This window comes from Gossypium hirsutum, chromosome A07 (assembly GCF_007990345.1).
Source record: "Gossypium hirsutum isolate 1008001.06 chromosome A07, Gossypium_hirsutum_v2.1, whole genome shotgun sequence".
Lineage (NCBI taxonomy): Eukaryota > Viridiplantae > Streptophyta > Magnoliopsida > Malvales > Malvaceae > Gossypium > Gossypium hirsutum.
In genome coordinates this window covers 81,046,008-81,069,406 of record NC_053430.1, presented here as the reverse complement: position 1 = coordinate 81,069,406, position 23,399 = coordinate 81,046,008, and the positions used below count along the sequence as shown (strand labels likewise).

At 31.9% G+C, this 23,399-nt stretch overlaps 2 protein-coding genes and 1 long non-coding RNA gene across 3 annotated transcripts; 2 read left to right on the top strand and 1 right to left on the bottom strand.

Moving 5' to 3' along the window:
• Positions 1–1,112: 1,112 nt before the first annotated feature.
• LOC107963484 (uncharacterized) lies at positions 1,113–2,042 on the top strand. Its single transcript, XR_001701936.2, has 2 exons — positions 1,113–1,404; positions 1,618–2,042. It is a non-coding gene; the product is annotated as an uncharacterized lncRNA (long non-coding RNA).
• Positions 2,043–16,900: 14,858 nt separating this feature from the next.
• LOC107963163 (receptor-like protein 7) lies at positions 16,901–19,987 on the top strand. The gene has a single exon (XM_016899741.1). It carries the CDS (start codon positions 16,901–16,903, stop codon positions 19,985–19,987), a length of 3,087 nt encoding a protein of 1,028 aa, XP_016755230.1.
• Positions 19,988–20,165: 178 nt separating this feature from the next.
• On the bottom strand, positions 20,166–23,129 carry LOC107962250 (glutamine synthetase cytosolic isozyme 1). The gene is given in 12 exon segments (NM_001327725.1): positions 20,166–20,574; positions 20,655–20,814; positions 20,918–20,955; positions 21,055–21,108; positions 21,282–21,356; positions 21,439–21,567; positions 21,908–21,995; positions 22,069–22,175; positions 22,282–22,330; positions 22,403–22,506; positions 22,605–22,644; positions 22,984–23,129. Coding segments are annotated over 12 exon segments (1,071 nt in total). The 5' UTR covers positions 23,058–23,129; the 3' UTR covers positions 20,166–20,421.
• Between the last annotated feature and the right edge of the window lie 270 nt (positions 23,130–23,399).

The window sequence follows — 23,399 nt, the reverse complement described above, 5'->3', positions numbered from 1 at the left end:
AAAGACACTCAAACTTTTTAAAAAAAGCAATTAAATCCCTTTCTTTTGTTAAAAATTAGAAAAATTAAAAATTAAAATCAATAAAAGCTATAAATATTATTAAATTTTAATAAAAAAAATTCAAATATTAAAAATTTATTAAAAATATAAAAAAGCGTAAAAATATAAAATTTTATAAAAATAATAAAAAATTATACAAAATGTAAAGAAATATAAATTTCATAAAAATAATTTATAAAAATTATTGTACCAAAAGAAGCATTTTATAATTTTTCTATCACTTTTATTGATTTTTATTTATTTATTTTTCATTTTTCACCATATATCACGTTGTTTTGCGACACGTGATGATTTTAATTGAAAAAAAATAGGGGTCATTAATTTTTTTTATGATTTTCATAAAATTTTACAATTTTTTATTTTTTTACGATTTTTATAAAAAATTTCTAATTTTAATAATTTTTCATAATTTTATATTTTTATTAAAATTTAAATTTTTTTCTAAAATTTATTATTTATTAGTTTTATAATCTTTTTCTAATTTGTAATAAGAGCATGGGCTTAATTGTTTTATTGAAAAATTTTGAGGGTCTTTCTTATGCATTTTGAAAGTTCAAATACTCAATTGAGTGAAAAAAATAGGAGTTTAATTGCTTTTTTTGAAGAAGTTTAAGAATTTTTTTTATGCATTTTGAAAGTTTAAATGCTCAATTGAGTGTAAAAAAAAAGAGAGAGGAGCTTAATTACTTTTTTTTTTAGAGTTTGAGAACTTTTTACACCCTTAAACCTATTTATTTATTAAACTATAAAATAATAAACTAAAAACCTTCAACGTTTTTTTTTCCCCTCCTATAAAAGAAGTTGTTCCAAAGTATCAAAAAAGCACAAAGCAACCTCAATTATTCCTAGAGGATTTGTTTCAAAGTTGTATAATTGAGGTGAGCAATTACTTTGAGGTTAAATTTAATGTAGCTGTGCTTGGTATCAGAAGACGACAATAAATCTTTTTCTGATAACGAAAGCAATTGGGCATACTATTTCCATGACAACACCTAGTCTTTCTAAAAGACTCGTATTGGTCTTCAAAAGTTATTCATAAGATGAACCCTACAAGTACAATGGACACCAACATAATAATTGAAGACCAAATGCCTACAGTCCTCTACATTTGACTTGGTCATCACCGTGTATAATTATAAAATATAAAAAGTTTTTCTTTTTGTTACTTCAATACCCTTTATAAATAGACACGAGAAGCGGTTGAAGTTCATCACAAACTAAAACCATCTCTACTTCTCTTTATCCAACTACTGCTCCAAAATATGAAGACCTTCCTTATTATTTGTGTTTTCTGCTTCTTATTCTCTGCTCTGCCTTTCTCTATAGCTTTACAAGTTCATCGAGGTAACAAATTGCCTTCTATGTTCTTCTTTAAGTATTTCGCTTTTATTTATAAAAGTATGATCTCTAACTCTAATATTCATCCTGCTTTCTACCTCCCTGTTTTGTTTAATCTTCACTACCTCTAACAAATTTAACCATATTTAAACTTTTACTCCACATTGATTAGAAAACATGCATTATTGTTGTTAATAATTAGTTTAATGGTTGCTGCAGTTGAACACAATGGTGTTTCTAAAACATTTGTGATAAGTCAACAGCCAAACAAAGGTGCACTAAATACGAGACGTTCATGTGTGAACGGCAAATATACAGCATGCACCATACCTATACCACCACCTGGAAAAGGATTTCCTAATAGACGACGACCCATATGCCCTTGCCACCATTGATCTCAATTATCACCTTCTTTTAGAAAAAGAAAATATTTATCTTTGTTTTTTTCTTAATTCTAGTGTGTTTTGAAGGAGATAGATATACGTTGAATAATGTCGTTTTAGTAGATAGCAACTTTCCTTTCCTAGCGGGTGGGATTAAGGTTTACATATCTTTTATTTCAATTCTATTGTTTTAAGTGTAATTATTCATAATTATTGACTTTGTTTGTTTTTTATTATAATAAAAGATTTTGATTGAGTTTATATTATTAAATCATGGCACACTTACAAAGTGGAAGAAAAAATGATGTAATAAATTAAAAGTTTTGATATAGTAACTAATTATGATTTTAGTTAAATTAGTAAAGTAAATGATTAACAACCATAATGTTTTAGATACAAATGTCATACGTAAATATTCTTTTAGATTTTATGCGAAAAAGGTAAAATTATTTTCAAAATAATATTTATTATGTTACAAAAGTAGGTGGTTTTTGGTAAATGCTCTACTAAATTGAGACTCAGTTGAAGGGTGATACCAATTTCATAATAAGAATTTACGTATTAGTATAGATAAGTTAAATGGCATTAATTCAATAGATGAAAAATAAAAAATAGCAAGACAATTAAATTAAAATAAAAAATATAAATTGAAAAAAATAATAAAAAAGAACTTAACGAAAAATGTGTTATTTAAAATTTAGCATTATAACTTATTTGACCTTCAAATTTTATAAAAAAAATCATTTTCTCCCTCTATTTAAATTTTCGTAGCCTTTAAACTTACTTTGTTTATCTAATCACCTCAAAATGGATGGTTAACTTTACTGACGTGGCCATTAATGTATAAGACATATTAGCAATTAATTAATTATTAAAAATAAAAAATTATTTTTATATTTTTTAGTTTTTTTAATATTTTAAAAATAATTAATTGTTAACATGGCTTCAATGTGTATGTCATGCCATCAAAGTTAACTGACAGTAAATTTTTTATTCATTTTAAGGTAATTTGACAAAAAACACAAATTTAAGGATTAAAAGAGATGAAAAATTAAATAAAGAACTATAATGATTTTTTATAAAATTTAAGGGTCAAATAAATCATATCTTGAAATTTTTATAAAAATCATTTATTTCTAAAAAAAATATTAACTTACTCCACTAAAACTATTCAGTATGGTAGAAAATATTTTTAATATATAAAATATTTTTTAAATTTTTTCTTTAAAAGGCATATATATATATTGCTAAGCATAATTGGTTAATAGAAAATGCCATGATTACAAATAGATTTTGCTAAGCATATATATTTTGGCAAATACCTTTTTGTGGTTGCTCCGGACATAAGGTTAGCCTGGAACCAACTCAAACTTACTTTTTTAAGAATGGGCCATGACATTTTAGGGTTTATGAGAGTCGAGAGCTCATCACACTAGTATCATGGCTGAGCTTCTCTAGCCACGACTTGTGTGTGCCATGATGCCTCTTAATCATCATCAACAACTAAATCACTCTCCATAGTTAAAAACACAAAACAACACCAGCAAAACTAACAGACAGCAGACACTTATACCAAATCAAACCTTTTAAAATTTTAAATTAAATTTCACAAAATGAAGGTCTAAAATCTTTAATTATTGTGTCTTATTTTTAAAAGAAAACATCAAGTTTATACATTGTTGTAAACCATATTAAACCATATTATCAATAAATTAATAAATAATTTGAAAAATTATTAAAAAAAATCAACAGCTTAATATGAACTATCAGTGTATCAAATTAAAATTTTATTTTTAAATATATAATCACTTTTTTTAACATTTAACTTCAATATATTAATATCAAATTTGGAAAAAGGAACGTGAAACAAAGACTAAGAATATTGATATATAATAGAAAGATAAATAAATAAAGACTAAGAGTGTCCTAACTTTTCCTTTTGGAGTTTTTAATAAAAAATAAAAACTAAGAAGACTTTCCACAGATGTCTCCTTTGTAACTAGTCTAATAATGTGAGAAAAAAGATTTATTTATTTATAAAAATTGAATATAAAATAAAAAATAATTAGTATAAATTTAAAATTAAAATTAAAAAATATGAATAAAACTCTTATAAAAAGATAAAATTCCTTTAAATTAAGTGAATTTTTTTTACTAAAAATAAATGCTAAATAAATTAATTAATTTATTACTCAAGAATAATTATTAAAAAGAATAGTCAGCTTCCTCCCATTTTCACGGCAAATTCGTACTTGCTTTAGGATTGGGTCGAAGAATCTTTGACACTATAACCTATAATACATCACGTGAATATGATGATAACAAAGACATTATAAAAAAACAAATATCATTCTTTATTATATAATAAACCAACATATAAGATGTCGGTTCTCAATTATTTGTACTTAATATTTAATCAAGTCTGTTAATAAGCGTAGAGACTAAAACTAAATTGATGTAAGAAGTTTAAATCATAAGTTAAAAAGGTAGTATAAATATCAAATTCGAAATTTAATTTTTATTATACAATTTTAACACGTGTGAACCAAACACCTTGTCTTTCTAAAAGACAGCCAAAAGACTTTTATACAAAAGATTTTTTATCATAAGATAAACCCTACAAGCTAATGTTTTCCTCATAATAATTGAAGCCTTATCTATAGACCAAATTCCAAGTCCTCTACATCTGACTTGGTCTCCATCCAAAAAGAACATGCAAGTCTAATTACTTTAGAATTTTGGGTTAAATATAAAATTAGTATTTAAATTTGTCCACTTCTTTTAGATTAGTATCTATATATTTTTTTGTCCCAGATTAGTACCCGAACTTTTTCTCCATCTACTATATTGGTACCTGAGCCTAACAACGTTACTTTTTTTATGCCGTGGCAACTCTGGCCAATCCCGCGTTGCCATGCATCACCCTCTTTGACCCGTCCCCTAGAAAAAAATGACTAAAATCATTTATCTTAAATTAATTAACATAATTTATTAAAAAAAGATCAAAATCCATTAAATGTTTTCCACCAGATAGTGAATTGATTGTTGAACAAACCTTACCTTTTCGATTACTAGACCTTTTTTATTATCCTTCAACATCAAAAGCCATCTCTAATTCTAATCCTTTCACTAGACGTTTCCAGCCTTGAACTTTTGTGTAAAAACCCTTTCAATTTCATCTTTCAACCATTTGAGAAACCCTTTCAATTACCTAGCCATCTAAAAAATTCTTCATCATCTCACTGAAAAAGGCCTTGTTTCATCATCGCTTACTCAACCTTTCATCTCAGTGAAGTGGTATTTGAATCAAGATTACCCTATTTTCATCGTCGATTACTAGTATTTTACTTAGCCTTTTTAGGTTCTTTTTTATTTCCATTTAAAAAGCATAAGTTTTTTTTAAAAAAAATTTATTGGTTTCTCAATGTGCTTTTTATTGTGTGTTTTTTTTTAAAATAGAAAATTTTTGTTTTTTCCACTACTTGGATTGTGATTAATCCTCAGAAAGTGACAATTTTTTTATTGGGACCATCGGTTTTCTGGTTTAAATAATGTTTAACAATTTGTATTGGTTTCTTAGTGTTGGTTTAATGTTGAACCAATTTTTATTAGTACTTAGATTGTTCATTGTTTAGATATTTTATTCGTATTATAATTGATTTCTAATTTTTTTTTGTTGGTATTCGTGTGTATGCAGAGAACTCCATATCGAAAGGAATTTTTTTTAAGGTGAAATTAATTGAGGCTAAAAGGTCAGTCAATTGATATACTAGGATGTCTATTATGTATGTATATTATGTATATTAATGTTTATGTATGTATATTATACATGTATATTAGTATAGATATTATGTATGTTATGTTTATTACTGTTTATATTATTTATGTCATGTTTATTACTATTTATATTATGTAACTGACTTTATTATCTAACTGATTTTGTCTATGCAGTGTTTTATCATGACTTGGGCTAGTCTGGTGCATATGCATTTGGGTGGAACTTCTATCACAAACCCTTGTGCAACATATTGAGGAGGGAAGTGTTGTAATGGGATTTTGACCTAGATTTTTTGTGTTATTACACTTTGTGTGAGATGATAGTGGAAGTTAGGTATAGAGTTGTGAAGAACTTTGTATACTGTGAAGGTAGGTTAGATTTTAGTAAGGGACTGAGTGTTTGCTATGATAATTCATCATTCATAGCAATGATTAACTATATTAGAAATATAGGGATCATACATGTATATGTTGAACACGAGGTAGAAACATATGATGTTATTGGTGATACCATGTTCCTGCCTTCCACTAGGAAGAACCAAATTGTAATGAATAATTAAATTGTAATGAGAGAGTTAATAGTGAGGTTGGGGAACCATTTACTGAGTTAGGTAGGGAATCTAATAAGGCACTAGAGTTGGGTGGGAGTAGTGACACATGTGCTCAAAGTGGGGAAGAAAGTTCTGAAAGTAATGGGCATAGTAATACAGATAGCTCATTGGGCATTAAGGGGTTTTAGGGGAAAATTTTGAGGATGAATAGGTGAGAAATATCAAGACTTGGTACCTAAATTATAAAGGCAAGAAAAAGAGCCAAACAAAAGCAAAAAATAGAGTTAATAGTGATGGTGTAAATGTAGGTGAACGTAGTGAAATGAGAGAGAAAAATGATAAGGTTTTTGATGAATCGGGTGAGGGAATAGATTACGTTGATTCATCATATTTGGGGTTTTATAGAAGTGATTCAAATAGTGAGGTAGAATGTAGAAAAAGTCGACATGTATGTTTCGATCCTACTAACCCAATCCCACATTTAGAGCTTGGTATGGTGTTTAATGGATCACAGGAATTCAAGACTACTTTAGCAAAGTATGCAATAAACAAGAGGTTTGATATTGTCTATCTTAGGAATGAAAATGAGAGGACTAGGGCTAGGTGTAGGGAAGATGGGTGCCCTTTTAGAATAAATGCTATTGTAGATAATAGTGATGGGTTTAACAAGATAAAAACCTTTATAAAAACTCATAGAAACCTACGAGTGTTCAATAACTTTTAAAAATAAAAGGGCATCTTACAAGTTTGTTGGAGAACATTTCTTAAGTTATTGAACACTCGTAGGTTGATCTGTATAGGGGTACATGCAACAGGGCTAGAAGATGAGCATTGGAGGAACTCAATAAAAGGGTAAGCTATAAGTTTAATAGATTATGGGACTATGCAAATGCAGTTAGAAAGATTTATTCGGATGATAATATAAAGGTGATGGTAGAAAGACCAATCTTATAACTCTCAGATTTTTTTAATTGGCCCAATATTTATAAGAGTTAGGACTAAATTGAAAGAGACTGTAAGCTGGCAATCTTTATTGAAAAATCAAGAAAAAATAGTAACTAAACTGGACATGGTTGAAATCTAATTTTGGTTTGGTTAGATTAAAACTAGGTGATTCTTTAGTGAGAGACAAAATGATTGCTAATGCATGGTTTCTAAACAGTTGAAGACCGTGTGAGAAGGGCTATAAATAGTTGGAAAATGACTTACTGGTGATGATTCAAATCCATTATGTATCATTTCCCTCTCTTCTTCATCCTCTTCCTTAGAGGCTCCGAGAAAAGATAGTTATGAGAAAGCTTTGCATGAGGCAATGGTCATAAGGTTAGAGTAAAAAAAGAGGGTCCAGTAAACTAGTAAGATATTAAGACCTTTGGTGTTTGTAAGTTAATAAATAAAGTTGAAGATTTCCTGAACCATTTTAGGGGTGTTGCATGTTGTTGGAAAACTAGGGTTTAAGTTAAACGGACTAAGTTTAACCCATGATTTTGGTTATTATGCTAAGCTTCTAAGATAATGGAAGCTCTAGCATTCAAAAAATTTAAGCGAATGAGGAGGCAAATAAGTGTCAGGTGAGTTTCTACACTCCACCCCTGAGATAATAAGTATATGAGAATCTGCCACTCTAGTTCAATATGCATAAATTGGAGGAGGCAAAGAAGTGTCAGGTGAGTTTCTGCACTCCACCCCTGAGATAATAAGTATATGAGAATCTGCCATTCTAGTTCAATATGCATAAATTGACTATGAATCCATGACATTCTATTTGTGGAATGCATACATCGCATGTAGAAATGAATCATTAATGGGATTAGATGAAGTTAGGATGAGAAAATGGTGATTTTGTTAGATACCGCCATAAGGTGTTGTTGTGTGCAACTGTGGTAGTGAAGCTCCGGGCCTTGCAGAAGGGACAATACAATGTTCAATCATCAAGGTTAGAATGGTAAAATGGAGGAATAGGTGGAGGAATAGGAGAAATTAGAATTCCTTTAACATTCTGTCATCCGGGATTGTTGGGGGCAAACGGTGATATGCGAAGCTCCGAGTAAACACGGGGAATATACGGTGTAAGACCATGGTTGGACTATGGCAACTAGGATAGTTCATCGAGACAGTAAACACAGGGAATATACGGTGTAAAACCATGGTTGGACTATGGCAACCAGGATAGTCTGCTATGATAGTAAACATGAGGAATTTACAGTATAATACCAGGGTTGGACTATGGCAACTAGGATAGTTCACCGGGACAGTAAACACGATGAATATACTGTGTAAGATTATGGTTGGACTATGGCAACTAGGTAAGACCATGGTTGGACTATGGCAATCATGATAGTTCACCGGGACAGTAAACACAAGGAATATACGGTGTAAGACCATGGTTAGACTATGACAACCAAAATAGTCTGCCAGGACAGTAAACACGGGGAATATACTGTGTAAGAACATGGTTGGACTATGACAACTAGGTTAGTCCACTGAGACAGTAAACATGAGGATTTTGAGGTATAAGACCATGGCTTGGCTATGGCGACTAGGTTAGTTCGTCGGGATAGTAAAATAGGGATTTCGAGGTATAAATCATGGCTTAGCTATGGCAACCAATGGAGTCTGCCAAGACGATAAACATGGGATTATATTGTGTAAGACTACAATTCAGCTACATCAGTATGAATAGTCAGCCAGGACATTAAACACAAGGAAATCCACCAGAATATGGAGCATGAATTCATAAGGTGTATGACCCTAGTTCGGTCAAAACAACACAGAAAAGTCCACCAATATGATAATTACAAGGATATATTGAGTAAGACTGTAGCTTGGTTAAGGTAATGCATAATAAATCGTCAGAACCATAGATTCAAAGTAGTCCACCAGGACATCAAAACGGGATAGACCGCCAAGGCGGTAAGTATGGAAAATTCACGAACACGAAAAAAGGGGTTGAGGGGAATGTCAATTTTGGCAAACTATAGTTAAAAAATGAATTCTAAGGAAATTCGTTGGACAAGGTAAAGGTAGTAGAAATTGGAATAGTTTGCCAAATCAGTATTCGGAAAAGCCGTGGGACTTCTAGGAGGTAACCCAACATGATCCAAACATAGGGAAAGAATTGTCAGTAGTGCCTGGCGTATAAACAAATAAAGAAGACTTATCTGGGGTCTACATATAATGATCCGTCATTATGATCCGCCAGAAGGTGATCAAAGGAACTTAAAATGTTAGAGGTATCATTAAGGATGACATAGGTGATAGATTTTTCTACCAAGGCTATTCCTATTTGAGGAGAAACTATTAAAGAAGTATTGGCCACATGGCTAGTATTGTAGAGAACCAGCATGTAAGAGAAATCGTGAGCCTGGGTGGTCGCTCAAACGAAAGTAAGCAAAGTACTATAGACCAAGGCGATCCACAGCCGGTGGGTATGCACCTTAAAAGTAGAGTATCTCTGTTAGGGCGGGTTATAAGGGGGTGACCCAAACAACATCGCAAACTAGATGTAGGGCGAAAAAGATCTAGCCTGCCAAATGGGGTGAGACTACTTTAGCCAAACCCACTAGCGAAGTGTTAGTAAGTTTATTCGGACTGATGTAAGAAAATAGAGTCTATCTAGGATGAGCTAGGGAGGCTATGTTTGATAAGAAAGATTAAAGCCGAAAAGGTTATTAGGGGGATAATGAAGATGTTTATCATATAAGCTAAAGGGGGTGGTAGGGAAAATCTTTAAGAATGATCTGGAAGGAAGTTGGATAAAGGAAAGAGACATACGTAAGGAAATGATAGAGTCGACGGTTATGGCGAGACATCAAAATTGCTGTTGAGACTACTGAAAAAAATGGGTTTGAAAAATGTAGCGGAAAATAAATTTAGGGAAAAATTAGAGTTTTAAATTTTTTTTCAAACAAGATCTTGGCTGTGATATCTAAAGTAATAAACACTTAATCAAAATTGTACATTTTTTATTCATCTAGGATGAGCGCTTCGATTGAGTAGTCTTCTCCTCTATCCTCAAGCTCACGTCTGCCAAATGTGGACTCACTTCAATCAGAAAAATTTTCACAAAAATTACCAATGGGGTAATTTTGTAATTTCTCAAAACTTTTGGGTCAAGTTGTAAATTAGAAAAATATCTCTAGAAATTTTCTGAAATAATCTCTTCAGAGAATTTTCTCTTTATAACTTTCTCTTAAATTCAAGTGTGTGTAAATAATGACCCAATGCTCTCTTTATATAGGGAGTGTTTAGAGAGTTCAGCCATAATTAAATTTAATCACTTTAATATTAAATTTAATCTAATATTTATAAATATTAGATTAAATTTAGTATTAATTCTTATTAAAATAATAGAATGTTTATCTAGAAGATAAACATTAAATTAAATTTAATATTAAGATAATCACTTTAATATTAAATTAAAAAAATACTATTTAGATAAGTATTAAATTAAATTTAATATTAAACTATTAAAATAATATTATTTTTAGAATAATTAATCTGAAATCAAATTCTCTGTGGAATTTTAGTAGTAATGTAACTCTTCCACTGCTCAACAACCAACGACCAACCGTCGCCGGCCACCGGGATGCCATCATCGTAGCCACTGGCACCACTGTGTCTAGTGATGCAGGTGTGACAACTTTACGACACTCCGAGCCGATTCGGCTACTGCAGGTTTGGTCTAGGTCAACGATGACCCAACCGGTCCAGTCTTGCCACCGGTTGAACCTTTGGCCCAGTTTCACATACCAATTTTTGGGTCTTGGTCTCTATTTTGGGCTCTCGAGTACAATTTACGACGTTGGGTCTAACTTTCAAGTTCAATTACTCATTAGGCCAATTGTTTGACCTGAAAATTAACTGCCAAAAATATCATATTAATTTTAATTAAATTGATTAATTTAATTTTACTTGATCAAAATTAATTTTTTCAAAAATCACTTAAATTTTCCAAATTAATTTTTCAAGAAAATTCTTTAATCAAATTCTCTAGTTGAACAATTCTTACGACCACATAATTTAATTCCACATCGAATAAATCGGCTCAATTAAATTATTCTCAAAGTCTTTGAATTTTCTTCTGATTCAAATGCAGTTCGATCAAGCTTTTGTTGAGCTAGCGGATGGACTAATTGGACATATACAATTAGGCTTTAGTGATTGCAATTATGTCTATATGCATTGTTTCGATAATTCGCAATTAGTTAATCATGGAGTCGGTCCAAATTGTAAGAAAAATAAACTTTCTTCTCTAGCCCATTGGAACATGGAAGGATGATGATTTCTCTTCATCTTTCCTTCTTTTTTATACTAAAATTTTCATAATAAAATATTAATATTATAACATTTATCTAACTATTTAATTAAAAATATCATTAAAATATCTCTCATGTCATCATTACACTCTAGAATTCTCTCTCATTCTATTTGACCATTTTGTCATTTATAATCCTTAAAAATTTCATCATTGAATCATCACTTAATGTTAAATATTTACACTTAGACCACATACCTTTTCATATTTTTATGATTTAGCCCCTAGCTCAAATTAATATTTCATAAGATATTTATTATTTCATTTTTCTCTAACAGCCCTTATCATTTACTATCTTTATATCTTATTTCACTTAAAATCTATCTCATATTATTTTTGACCAAGGAATTTTGAGGATGTTATAGAAAAGTGGTACTTTAGGAATTAAGTGTACATTAAACCTAAAAAATACAAATAATAATAGTAATAATTTTTTTTAATATTTTTTACGTCCGTTTTACGGACTATGTTCGAAGTTAAAGGATTAAGGCTACCTTGACAATTTACTCTCTAGTATTCAAGCATATATTTTCTTCTTTAAAATGTAATGTGCTAACATTGCACCCAAGTTCTAACATTACACTAGAGTGCTTTTTTTTCTTTTCTCACTTTTTGGCAAAAATAAATTAATTTTCTTGACCAAGTCTTTTACTGTTGAAATTGTTAGTGATACCTAACAAAACAATTTTGAGATGGATCCCAACAATATCTATAACATCTATACAAAATTATGTTTATGTTATAAAATAAAAGACAAAAAGTAAAGAACAAAGAAAATGGGATAGCAAAAGAGAGAGTGTATTTTATTGACCAATTGGAATATTTACAAAGCTTCTCTAAAGTCTCTATTTATAGGCATAAGAAGTATAAATGAAGTAGAGATCTAATTCTAATGACTATTAGAATTTAAAGTACATCAAAAATTATCTTGATCTTGATGGACTTTCACTTAATAATATATTCATAACACTTCCCTTGGATGTCCATTGGTAGATAATGTACCTGTAGGATAAAAACCTAATGAGGGAAAAAGAGTATATAATCTTTTATTACAAGCTGCCTCGTTAAAAACATTTATCAGGAAAACCCAATGGGACAAAACCTTGGTTAAGAAAAAAATATTACAGCTCATATTTACTCCCCCTCATGAAAATATAACATAATATCACATATTCTACGTATTCAATCTTGAATACTAGCTTTTCAAATTTATATCACCATTCTTTTGAAAGTCACGAGTGAGAAAAAATTTGGAGAAAATATATTTTGATCTATTCAGGAGTTTCAACAATAATTATAGAAAATTTTAATCATGATTCTTCTATAAAAACACAAATAGGTATTTTGGATCATTTTATAATCCTCCTTCAACTATTATTCACTAAGTCAAATTTACCACATATGTTCAATTATTTCAATTCATATAAATGAACAATTTCCCAATAATTTCAATATGCTTCTAGCATTCTAAATCCTTTAAGGATTTTAATATAAACTTTACTATATAGTGATTCATAAAAAGGTTGTAACAACAACCATTAGACGCAAATTAAATATTTTATGAACTATCAGTTTAATAATATATCTAAAAGTTATTGCATCCACCATAAAAGAATATTATATCTTTTAATAATCAATGCCAAGACTTAGCGAAAACTTCATATTTTTATTCTGTTTTTTACAAAACTACTTCATTTGTATCCTCATTGGCTTTATACCTTTAGATATTTGGACTGCTAGTCCAAAAACTCCACGAATTTGAGTTTCGTCTTTCTGTTTTGACCAATCTATTCCATAGCTATATTTCTCAATAGATATATTCAAGATCCTCCTTTTATTTCATTATTTCAACAATAATATTGCATGCAAAACCATTGTCGACCATTTTTATTATTGGTTTGACATTTTCTCAAATGACATAACTTATCGAGATCTCTTATTTTCACTATTTTAATCTTCAATTTTAGGTAATTGAATCTCTTCGGGAGTTTTACTTATTAGTTATATATTGGGTTTCTTCTAGAGCACCCACCTTCATTGTATGACCATCTAGATTTATTATTTTCTTTTATGAGAATTTTCATATTTGGAACTTGTAATGAGTTATCCTTGTTGAACTTCTAGTTCAAATTACTATCCCCTAACTCATTGCAAGTTATTATTTCTCTCCCCTTAATGACCGAAAAACTATCAAATCAAAATAGTAATTACAAATCATGTCATAATTGAATCTTCAATACATTTAAAACATATAATAATACAATGAGGCTCGTAATTAATATATATTCCCAACTTTCTTTGAGTATTCACTCTCTTTGTTGTGGTGGAGCAATTGGAACATATACGCACATACAAAAATTTAAAGATGAGAAGTATTTAGCTCTTAACCGAAAATCAATTGTAATGGTGAGTATTTATAACTTATTGGCTTGATGTGTACAACATGTAAATCAACATAATCTCATGTTGAAATAAGAAGTTTAATTCTCATAAGTAAGGTTTTAGATATTAATCAGAGGCGTTCAATCAATAATTTCTCCAAATCATTATGCGCATAAATAACAAACTTTAAAAAAAAAATTCAAACTCAATTAATAAAAGATTGAGATATAAACTCATAAGTATTAGCAAGATGAATTGTCTTAATTGCATGATCTGAAATTAATTATTTAAACAATCAATCTTGCAAACAATAGGTTGCAAGTTGATAACACATATGTGATTATTTTGTAGATGCATCTACCAAAATCATATAATTTCAAAACCCTCCACATGGTGGATGAATGAGCCCATATTTAATTCAGAAATGCAAGACATTAAATCTCAACTTTAGCTAGGAAGTTTCTAATAAGTAATTTTCATTGAGAACAAGAAACAAATGAGAATTCTTTAAATTAAAGGATCTTATGGTTCTTTAATGAATGTCCATATTAATTCTCAATTAATTTTCGCATCATATATGATCCAGGATGGTCTAACTGGTCACGCCAAGTAGTAAATGTATTTGTATCAGAAAACTTCTAGTTTACTTTAACATGCATTTCAATTGTACAAATAATGTCAATATAAATTGTGACAAATTGATAATCTTACTTACATTCCTTTTACTTTGTATCCACATATAAGAACTATTGTGACATTTACTACTGGAAATGTCTAAATCAATGTGAAGTCTATAATATCACTAAGTTAACAAAATAAATATAAATTTCAAATAATTATATGCAATATTTGCTTCAGGGAATATGTCAAAAAAAAATTTTCTACGTTGAGTCTTGACAATTTTTATCAAGAAGTCAGCAAATTAAACTCGAGTAGTAGACTTTGAATCTAATCAAAATCTATTAATAGCAAACTTTGAGAGTGGATCTTATTTTCCATTTGTACAATAGATACATAACCAATGACTTTTCATACATAAATTTTCTCTTTTGCAAGTTCTCATCAGTAATATTTTTCAACGTAATTTTAATTGAAAACTCATTCTGAATGCTGTAGAGTTATACTCATAGTTTAAAAAAAACAAACAAACTTACAACTTCAAGTGCATCCAACCATAACGAGTTTTAGATAGAATTATCATATTTTATTGCTCATAAGTAGATCTTTCTTAATCAAATATTTTGCTTTCAACCCCTTAATGGAGATGATGACAAAAAAAAAAGATCACAAAGATAGTCATAGTCAATTCAATTCAATAACAAGAGTAATAAATAATTCAATCCTCTTTTGTTTCATATGAAATATAATATTTTCTTCATTCACAATCTCAATATGAGATCCATTATGAATATCTTTTAAAACCAATGGATTAATCATCACAATATATTAATATATTAGCTCTTTTGGAGCTTTCAACTAATTTTGTACTACTAAATATTGGAATAATATTGGTTTTTATTTTCTTTTATGCTTGCGTTCCCTTCGGGGAATGCAATAGATTTACTAGGACAAACTTATAAACATCCCAATAGATTTTTTTTATTTCATAATCACCATCGCAAATATACGTGGATTTCAAATCATAATCTATCTATTCATGTTGCCATGATTAGTCTTCAATTATAATAAACATGATATAATAAATAAATCATAATAAATATACCTAAAGATATTTAACATCATTATCATCACCCCAGCTATTATCACGAGCATTGAGCGGTTAAAGGCCCTAATGATTACCCATAGTGCGCAGACCTCAATTGAACACTAAAATTATAATCGTTCTAGAAGGCAATTGACAACAACTTGAGCAACAGATTTGAAGTAACCATATTATAAAATAAAAGAGAACAATGCTGATAACATGTTATAAAATAAAAGACAGAAATTAAATAACAAAGAAAATAGGAAAGAAAAAGAAAGTGTATTTTATTGATCAATCAGAATATTTACAAAGCTTCTCTAAAGCATCTATTTATAGGCATAAGAAATATAAATGAAATAGAGATCAACTTCTAATAACTATTAAATTTTAAAGCAAATCAAAACTTATCTTTATTTTGATGGATATCTACTTGATAAGATATTCATAACAATTTAATTATTTGTCTTTATTTTTTAAATTTTTTAAAAGCATATATATTTTGCTAACCAAAATTCATTAATAGAAAATGACATCATTACAAAAAGATTTTGGTAAACAAAATTTTTTCCTTAAATAACTAAATATTATTAATTAAATTAATTTATTATTAACTCATTAAAGTTTTAGAATAATTATAAATATATATATATATGAGTAGGCAGCTTTCTCCCATTTTCACGGCAAATCCAAGGGTCCATGTAATCTACTGTGTTTGCTTTAAGATTGGGTCCAAGATTCTTTCACACTATAGCCTATAATACATCACAGACATTATATTTAACAAATATAATTTTTTATTATAATTGAAATTTTATATAATACAACCAACATATAAGATTGACGGTTTCAATGCAGAAAAAGATGTCGGACCTCAATTATTTATACTTAATATTTAATCAAATATGTTTATACATCCACTATACGTGACAACTTTTTGATAATATAATTCTATTTATATCAAATTATATTAAAAATTAAAGTGTAGCATAAAGATTAAAATTAAATTGTTATTATATAATTTTAAATTTGGGTGTAGTCTAGAAATTAAAATCGAAATTTGACCAATGCAGAAAAAAAAAAAGTTGACTAGGTCTATTGTGGTTAAAATGAATAGTGATAGGCAAAAGTTGTTTAAACGTGTAACATTCTGGAGTGGACAACTTGATTTGAACTGATAGGAATATGATACGGTGTTAAGAAGGTGTTTGGTAGGCAAGGCAACTGCACAGTGTCCCAACCTTTTTGGAATTTTGACATGGTCCATCGACAAACAAATTTAAGACTGTACATGGTCTTCACGTATCCAAGTCTTGGAACGAATTCGATTGTCAATAAATAGTCAGTAACCAACTCATTTTCATGGCAAATCCATTCACTTTTTTTTACTATGGGCCCAGCTTTTCACCTCATCCTGCTTGCTTTACTCCTATTGTTTTCTCTAGTTTGTTCAGTAAAGCCCTTGTGTCACCCTGATGAGCGCTCAGCGTTGTTGCATTTCAAGCAAAGCTTTATCATCAAAGATTCTGCCTCAAGCAGTCCCGATGCCTATCCGAAAACCGAATCCTGGAATGTGGAGGACCCAAGTGTTGATTGCTGTTCATGGAATGGGGTGGAGTGTGACAACATCACCGGTCATGTAGTCGTCCTCGAACTTAATAGCAGTTATCTTTATGGTTCAATCAATTCCAACACCACCCTCTTCCGTCTTCCTCACCTGCAACGCCTTAGTCTTGCTGACAATGTCTTCATTAACTCTGAAATCCCTTCAGGGATCAACAACCTCTCAAGCCTGACATATCTGGACCTTTCTTTCTCCAACTTTTCTGGTCAAGTCCCATTGGAAATCCTAGAGCTTGCAAAACTAGAGCTTCTTGATCTTTCGGGAAACCCATTGAAGCTTCGGAAACCAGGGTTGAGGTCTCTGCTTCATAACTTAACCAATCTCAGACAACTTTATCTCACTGATGTCACACTTTCTTCCTCGGTACCTAAGATGTTAACAAATTTTTATTCATTGACAGTTTTGATACTATCAAACTGTGATTTGCGTGGTAAGTTTCCCACTGCAGTTTTTGAGTTACCAAATCTTGAGCTTCTCAGCCTGGAGTCCAATCAGGAACTTAGTGGATCTTTACCTGACGTTCAGGAAAATCATTCTCTTTCGAAATTAAGCCTAGCAAACACGAGGTTTTCCGGACAGCTGCCGGAGTCGATCGGGAACTTCAAGTCCTTGGAATATTTGGACATTAGCCACTGCCATTTTTTTGGGAAGCTACCGTACTCACTTGGTGGCCTTACTCAACTCAAATATCTTGATTTTTCTTATAACAACTTTTCCCAACCTATTCCTTCTTCAATTGGACACCTAAATCAACTGCAGATTTTGGATTTGTCTGATAATAAATTTTCGGGGCAGATCCCTTCTTCCTTATCCAACCTTACTCAGCTTTTTTATCTGTCCCTTGCCACCAACAGTTTCGTCCAGGGAAACTTGTCTTGGATTGGTACACAAACCAATCTCACATACTTGGACTTGTCCAAAACCAATTTAACTGGTCAAATCCCATCGCCTCTCCAAAATTTGACCCAAATCACTTGGTTATATCTTTATGACAATGGACTAGATGGTCAGATCCCACCTTGGATTGGAAGCCTCACCAAGCTAACTGAGATAAAATTCCAGGACAATTATCTGGGTGGTCCCATACCAGAATCAATCTTCAACCTCCAGAATCTTGAGCTTCTGTATCTGCATACAAATCATCTAAATGGAACTCTCAAGTTGCAGTCCTTTCTTGAGCTTAAAACTCTCACCAGACTCCAACTTTCAGGTAACTACTTGTCCTTGCTCACCAATGTCAGCATCAATGTCGCTCCTCCAAAGTTGAAGCTTCTAGGATTGGCTTCATGCAACTTATCTGAGTTCCCAAGTTTTCTACGTAGTCAAGATGAGTTGGAGATTTTGGAACTTGCTGAGAACAAAATTCATGGCCAAATCCCAAATTGGTTCTGGGGCGTGGGAAAACAAAATCTCCAGTACTTAAATTTGGGCTTCAATTCTCTGACAGGATCTATATTTCAGAAGCTTCCTGCAGTTCTTCCATGGAGTAACTTGAAGGATTTCAACCTTGAATCCAACATGTTGCAAGGATCATTGCCCCATCCACCGCCTTCCATCAGCTCCTATAAAGTCTCAAATAACATGCTGTCGGGAGAAATCGAACCAATGTTCTGCAATCTTCCTTCTCTAGTTGTCTTGGATTTGTCCAATAACAATATGACTGGGACTCTGCCGCCATGCTTGGCCAATCTGACTAACTCTCTTGAAGTTCTCAGCCTTCAAAGTAACCACTTCAACAGTGCTATTCCTCCAACATATACCAAGAACTGCAGGTTAACAACGATGGACTTGAGCCAAAATCAATTGCAAGGGAAAATTCCAAGATCACTAGCCCATTGTACCCAATTAGAGGAACTAATTCTTGGTAACAATCTGATAAATGATAGCTTTCCTCATTGGTTAGGTGGTCTTCCAAAACTCAAGGTTCTCATCTTGAGATCCAACAGATTGCATGGTATGATAGGGAAACCTCAGACCAAATCAGACTTCTCCAAGTTGCAAGTAATTGATCTCTCCAACAATCATTTAAGAGGTAAGTTGCCGTCTGACTACTTCAATGTTTGGAATGCCATGAAAGTTCACAGTACCAACAACTCGTTTTCACCCTACATGTTTGCAAACACAAGCTTCCAGAACAGAGAAAATGTATGGTATGATTATTACAATTACACAGTTACATTGGCAATGAAAGGCCGGGACCTGGAATATGAGAACGTTCCAGATTCCATCTCAGCTATTGATTTGTCAAGCAACGAGTTGGAAGGTGAAATCCCAGAAGCCATTGGTGAGTTGAAGCTGATTCGTATGCTTAACTTGTCAAACAACAAACTCAGTGGTAGAATTCCATTATCTTTGGGGAAACTTTCGAACCTTGAATCTTTGGACCTTTCTCGAAATAAGCTGTGGGGAAAAATCCCTCCCCAGCTATCCAAACTTAACTTCCTTGTAGTCTTCAACGTGTCTTATAACAAGCTTGAAGGGGCAGTACCTCAAGGAGCACAGTTTAATACATTTAACAACGATTCATATGAAGGAAATTCAGGATTGTGTGGGTACCCTTTGACTGAAACATGTGGAAATCCTGAGGTTCCAGCATCGACTCATTTGGGTTGGGATGAAGCTGAAGATGAAGGAATGTGGAGCGTGATAAAGTTTGGATGGAAAATAGTATTGACAGGATATGCAGGTGGACTGATACTTGGAATGTCACTAGGATGGAACTTCAACGCATGGAAATACGGCTGGTTCAGGAAGGTGTTGGGGAAGTGTGTAGTGAGTAATAGTTGGAAGGGATCTAATTGGTACGGCTTCTCCTGGATTTCTGTTTGGAAAAAGGTTTCCTGGAACTATTGAATTTAGTACCTCATAGTTCTTCCATCCTAAGCTTTTAACTTTCTTATTTTTCATTTTGGGTTTATGCAATTTATGTTTGTTTAAGGTAATTCTTCAAGTTTTATACATTGAAAATTTTATACTTAGTTTTTGTTTCTTAAATTAGTGTAATAAAACAAAGAGAAATAAACAGGTGATATTGAAACTCAAAATCTAGCCCTTCATTATTATTAATAATAATAAAAGCATTCTCATTTATTTAACACAAGATTAACCGTAATTGCAAGAAAGCAGTAGAAACAACCCTTTCTACCTCAAATCCAAGCAAGGGCAACCATGACCTAATTACTAAGTGCAATGAAATGAGTGTATCCCACTGGAGGGGACAAAACAAACACTTTGGCTCTTTCCTTTCTTTCTACCATGGAAACAGCATCCCAAACATGGGCTTCCCCTCATGGTTTCCACAGGATGGTGGTTTCTGCAATCATGGATGTGACAACGTATGGATCCATGTTCGATGCTGGCCTCCTGTCTTCGAAATACCCTTTTCCGGCTTTCTCTGTGTCTCGCCCAACACGAATTGATGCCCCACGATTTGCAACACCCTATTGGATGTAAACGATCCAGAGAAATCAGATATTATGATGTTATATAGAAGATGTCAAAGGTTGTTTCATTTTTTTACCCATAAGAAAGTGTTGATGTCGGCAGTCTCATGCCGGCCGGTGAGACGGCGCTCGTTGCCTTCTCCATAGGCAGCAATGTGTTCTTTGTGCCTTAGCCCAAGCTTTGCAATTGCTTTCTTGATAACCTCGTAGCCTCCATCACTTCTCATGGACTTCGTACTAAAACATCATATGAACTTCACAATTAGGAAATAACAATAATAAAAAGTACTTAATGAATCAGTTTCTTCCATTAACTTCTCAAAGTAGATTCAAATGGTACCTGTAATTTGTGTGAGCGCCGGCACCATTCCAGTCTCCCTGGGATCAAACAACATTTAAAAAAAAAAAAAACTGTAAGACTAAGATCGCTTGTTGATATGGAGCAAAAGAAAAGCTAATGGAACCAACAAGTCTAACCTGAATTGGCTTAGGATCAAAGGAAAGCACCACTCCAGCAATCTCTGTAATCCTCTGTAATTCACAAACATAGATCAAATTAACTTAAAAGAGTTGAAGCAAACCTCTTGATAACTATGTTACTCTGATTTTTCATTTTTCTTCAAGTATTTGTGTCCAATACTCGTCTGGACGTGATGACCAAGGACCCGAGTTTGAGTAATCTTAACTCAAGCATGCTAGATTACCTCCAAAATGTAACGTGCAACCCACAACTCATCTCCGGCAGAAATGCCAACTGCCGGACCAACTTGAAATTCCCACTGTTAAAAAGATGAAGACAGATTAAGCTTAAACATACTCAATAACTGAGAAACATAGCAGAGTACTATGCAATCATTCTACCTGTCCGGGCATCACTTCTCCATTGATGCCACTGATATTAATCCCAGCATATAAACATGCTTTGTAATGAGAATCCACAATGTCACGCCCATAGGCTTTGTCCACACCAACACCGCAATAGTAAGGACCCTGTCAACAAAATAACCCAAAAAACAAAATCATACCCAAGATTTTTATCTTTCTTAAAACATACATGTTCAAGGCAAGTAAAAAAGAGCAATCACGTGCTAGTAATATCATCCGTCCACATGGTGACATTTGAAGTAAATTTGTATGTCGTTTCTGAAGGGGAATCTTTACCAACTTGACATCTGTAAACTTACATAAATCCTCTAAAAATAACCTTTGAAGCACGATGGATTGAATCAACAACTAAAAGTCGTCTAAGTTCAACATACATCATTCCACCAGTTTGACTTTCAGGGGAGATTTCTGAACATTGCTTTGAATGAAAGAAAGAAAAGAGTACCTGAGGTCCAGGGTAGCCACCAAGAGGCCATCCAATTGGCCACTTAACATCTTTCTGCAACAGGGTGTACTCTTGCTCAATTCCATACCTGTTTCAAAGCAAATCAACATTAACTCACACAGCTGGAAAATAGTTTAACGTATCATTGGAAATAGGACTACCAGGGCTCTTCAGCAGCAACATCGGGATGGCTAAATATCTTGGCAGCGTTGCATCTCTTGTTTGTGGGGATGGGCTCACCAGCTGGTGTGTAAGCATCGCACATAACCTGACTCAATCATTAGAGTTCAAAGAAAATCAATTCCATGATATATGCAAATCATCACTCCAAAAATTTCATTTTTTTTTTGCCCAAAGATGAAACAGAAACTTACAAGAATATTGTTTCCCCTCCTGAATGGGTCTTTGAAGATAGCTTGAGGACTTGATGATAAAAATAATAAAATCAATAAATAGGAGAAGTATAAGAGAAAGCCAAAGAAGCAAAAAACATACTATAGGATGACTTCACTATCTTCACCAGGGGCTTGACCTGTGCTGGAACCGTCATAATTCCATTTGGGTAGCTTTGAAGGGTCACTTACAGGACCAGAAAGTGTCTTTAAATAACCAAAAAAAGAAGAAGAAAAACTTGATATATTATTAGAAAGTAATGAAAACCAAAAACTTCCAAAAGAAGAGCCAAAAAATCAATTACCCTTGCTTTGCTTCTGAGGTCCATCCCAGATCCACCGATCCTATTCAACAAACATAAAATAAATATATAAGAAATAAAGCAATAGTTTCCAGAGAAAGCTGAAACGATAACAAAAGTTACCAAAACAAAACCATCTTTTAGATGATCAAAAGCTAATATTTTGAACTCTTTTAAGTTACAAATATATTTAGGAAAAGACACAGTTATTAACTTAGAAACTGGAACATTCTTGAAAAAGAGGATGAACAAAAGAAACTAGAAACCAAAAAGAGAAACACTCATTGACGGTAACATTAAGTTAAGCATATTAATGAGATATTTGAAGTGATTTTTTTTGCTTGAAAGGTGAAGGGGAGTGAGTATATTATGCGAGACCGACCATATGTATTCAGCAATGATTTTGTCAGTGCAGTCGGAGAGATTAAGGTTAACAAGATCTGTAAGAAGCGACATATTAGCAAATAAGGGAGTGAAACAAAGCGATTTTTCTCAATACTCTGTGGCAAACAAAGAAGAAAATGAAGACAGTGGGAAGAAGGTTGCTTCATACATTGCCTTTTATAGTGCGGTGGCTGCTGCGACTGTTGAATGTGTCGCTTTATAATTTCTTTTTTACACTTTGTTTTTTTTTCGTAAGTAATTAATTTCGTGATTATATTTTTCAATAAAGAAAAGGATTTAAAATATTTTAGATTCTTTTTATAATATTTAAAAAAATTGGGTACAAATCGTAATTATCGCTGTGGAAAGGAATCTTGTAACTAGTCAGAAAAATCCAGCTTCTTAGAGGTTAAT

Bases quoted from the DNA above. Each gene is read 5' to 3' on its own strand.
- LOC107963163 (XM_016899741.1), top strand. From the start codon at position 16,901: ATGGGCCCAGCTTTTCACCTCATCCTGCTTGCTTTACTCCTATTGTTT.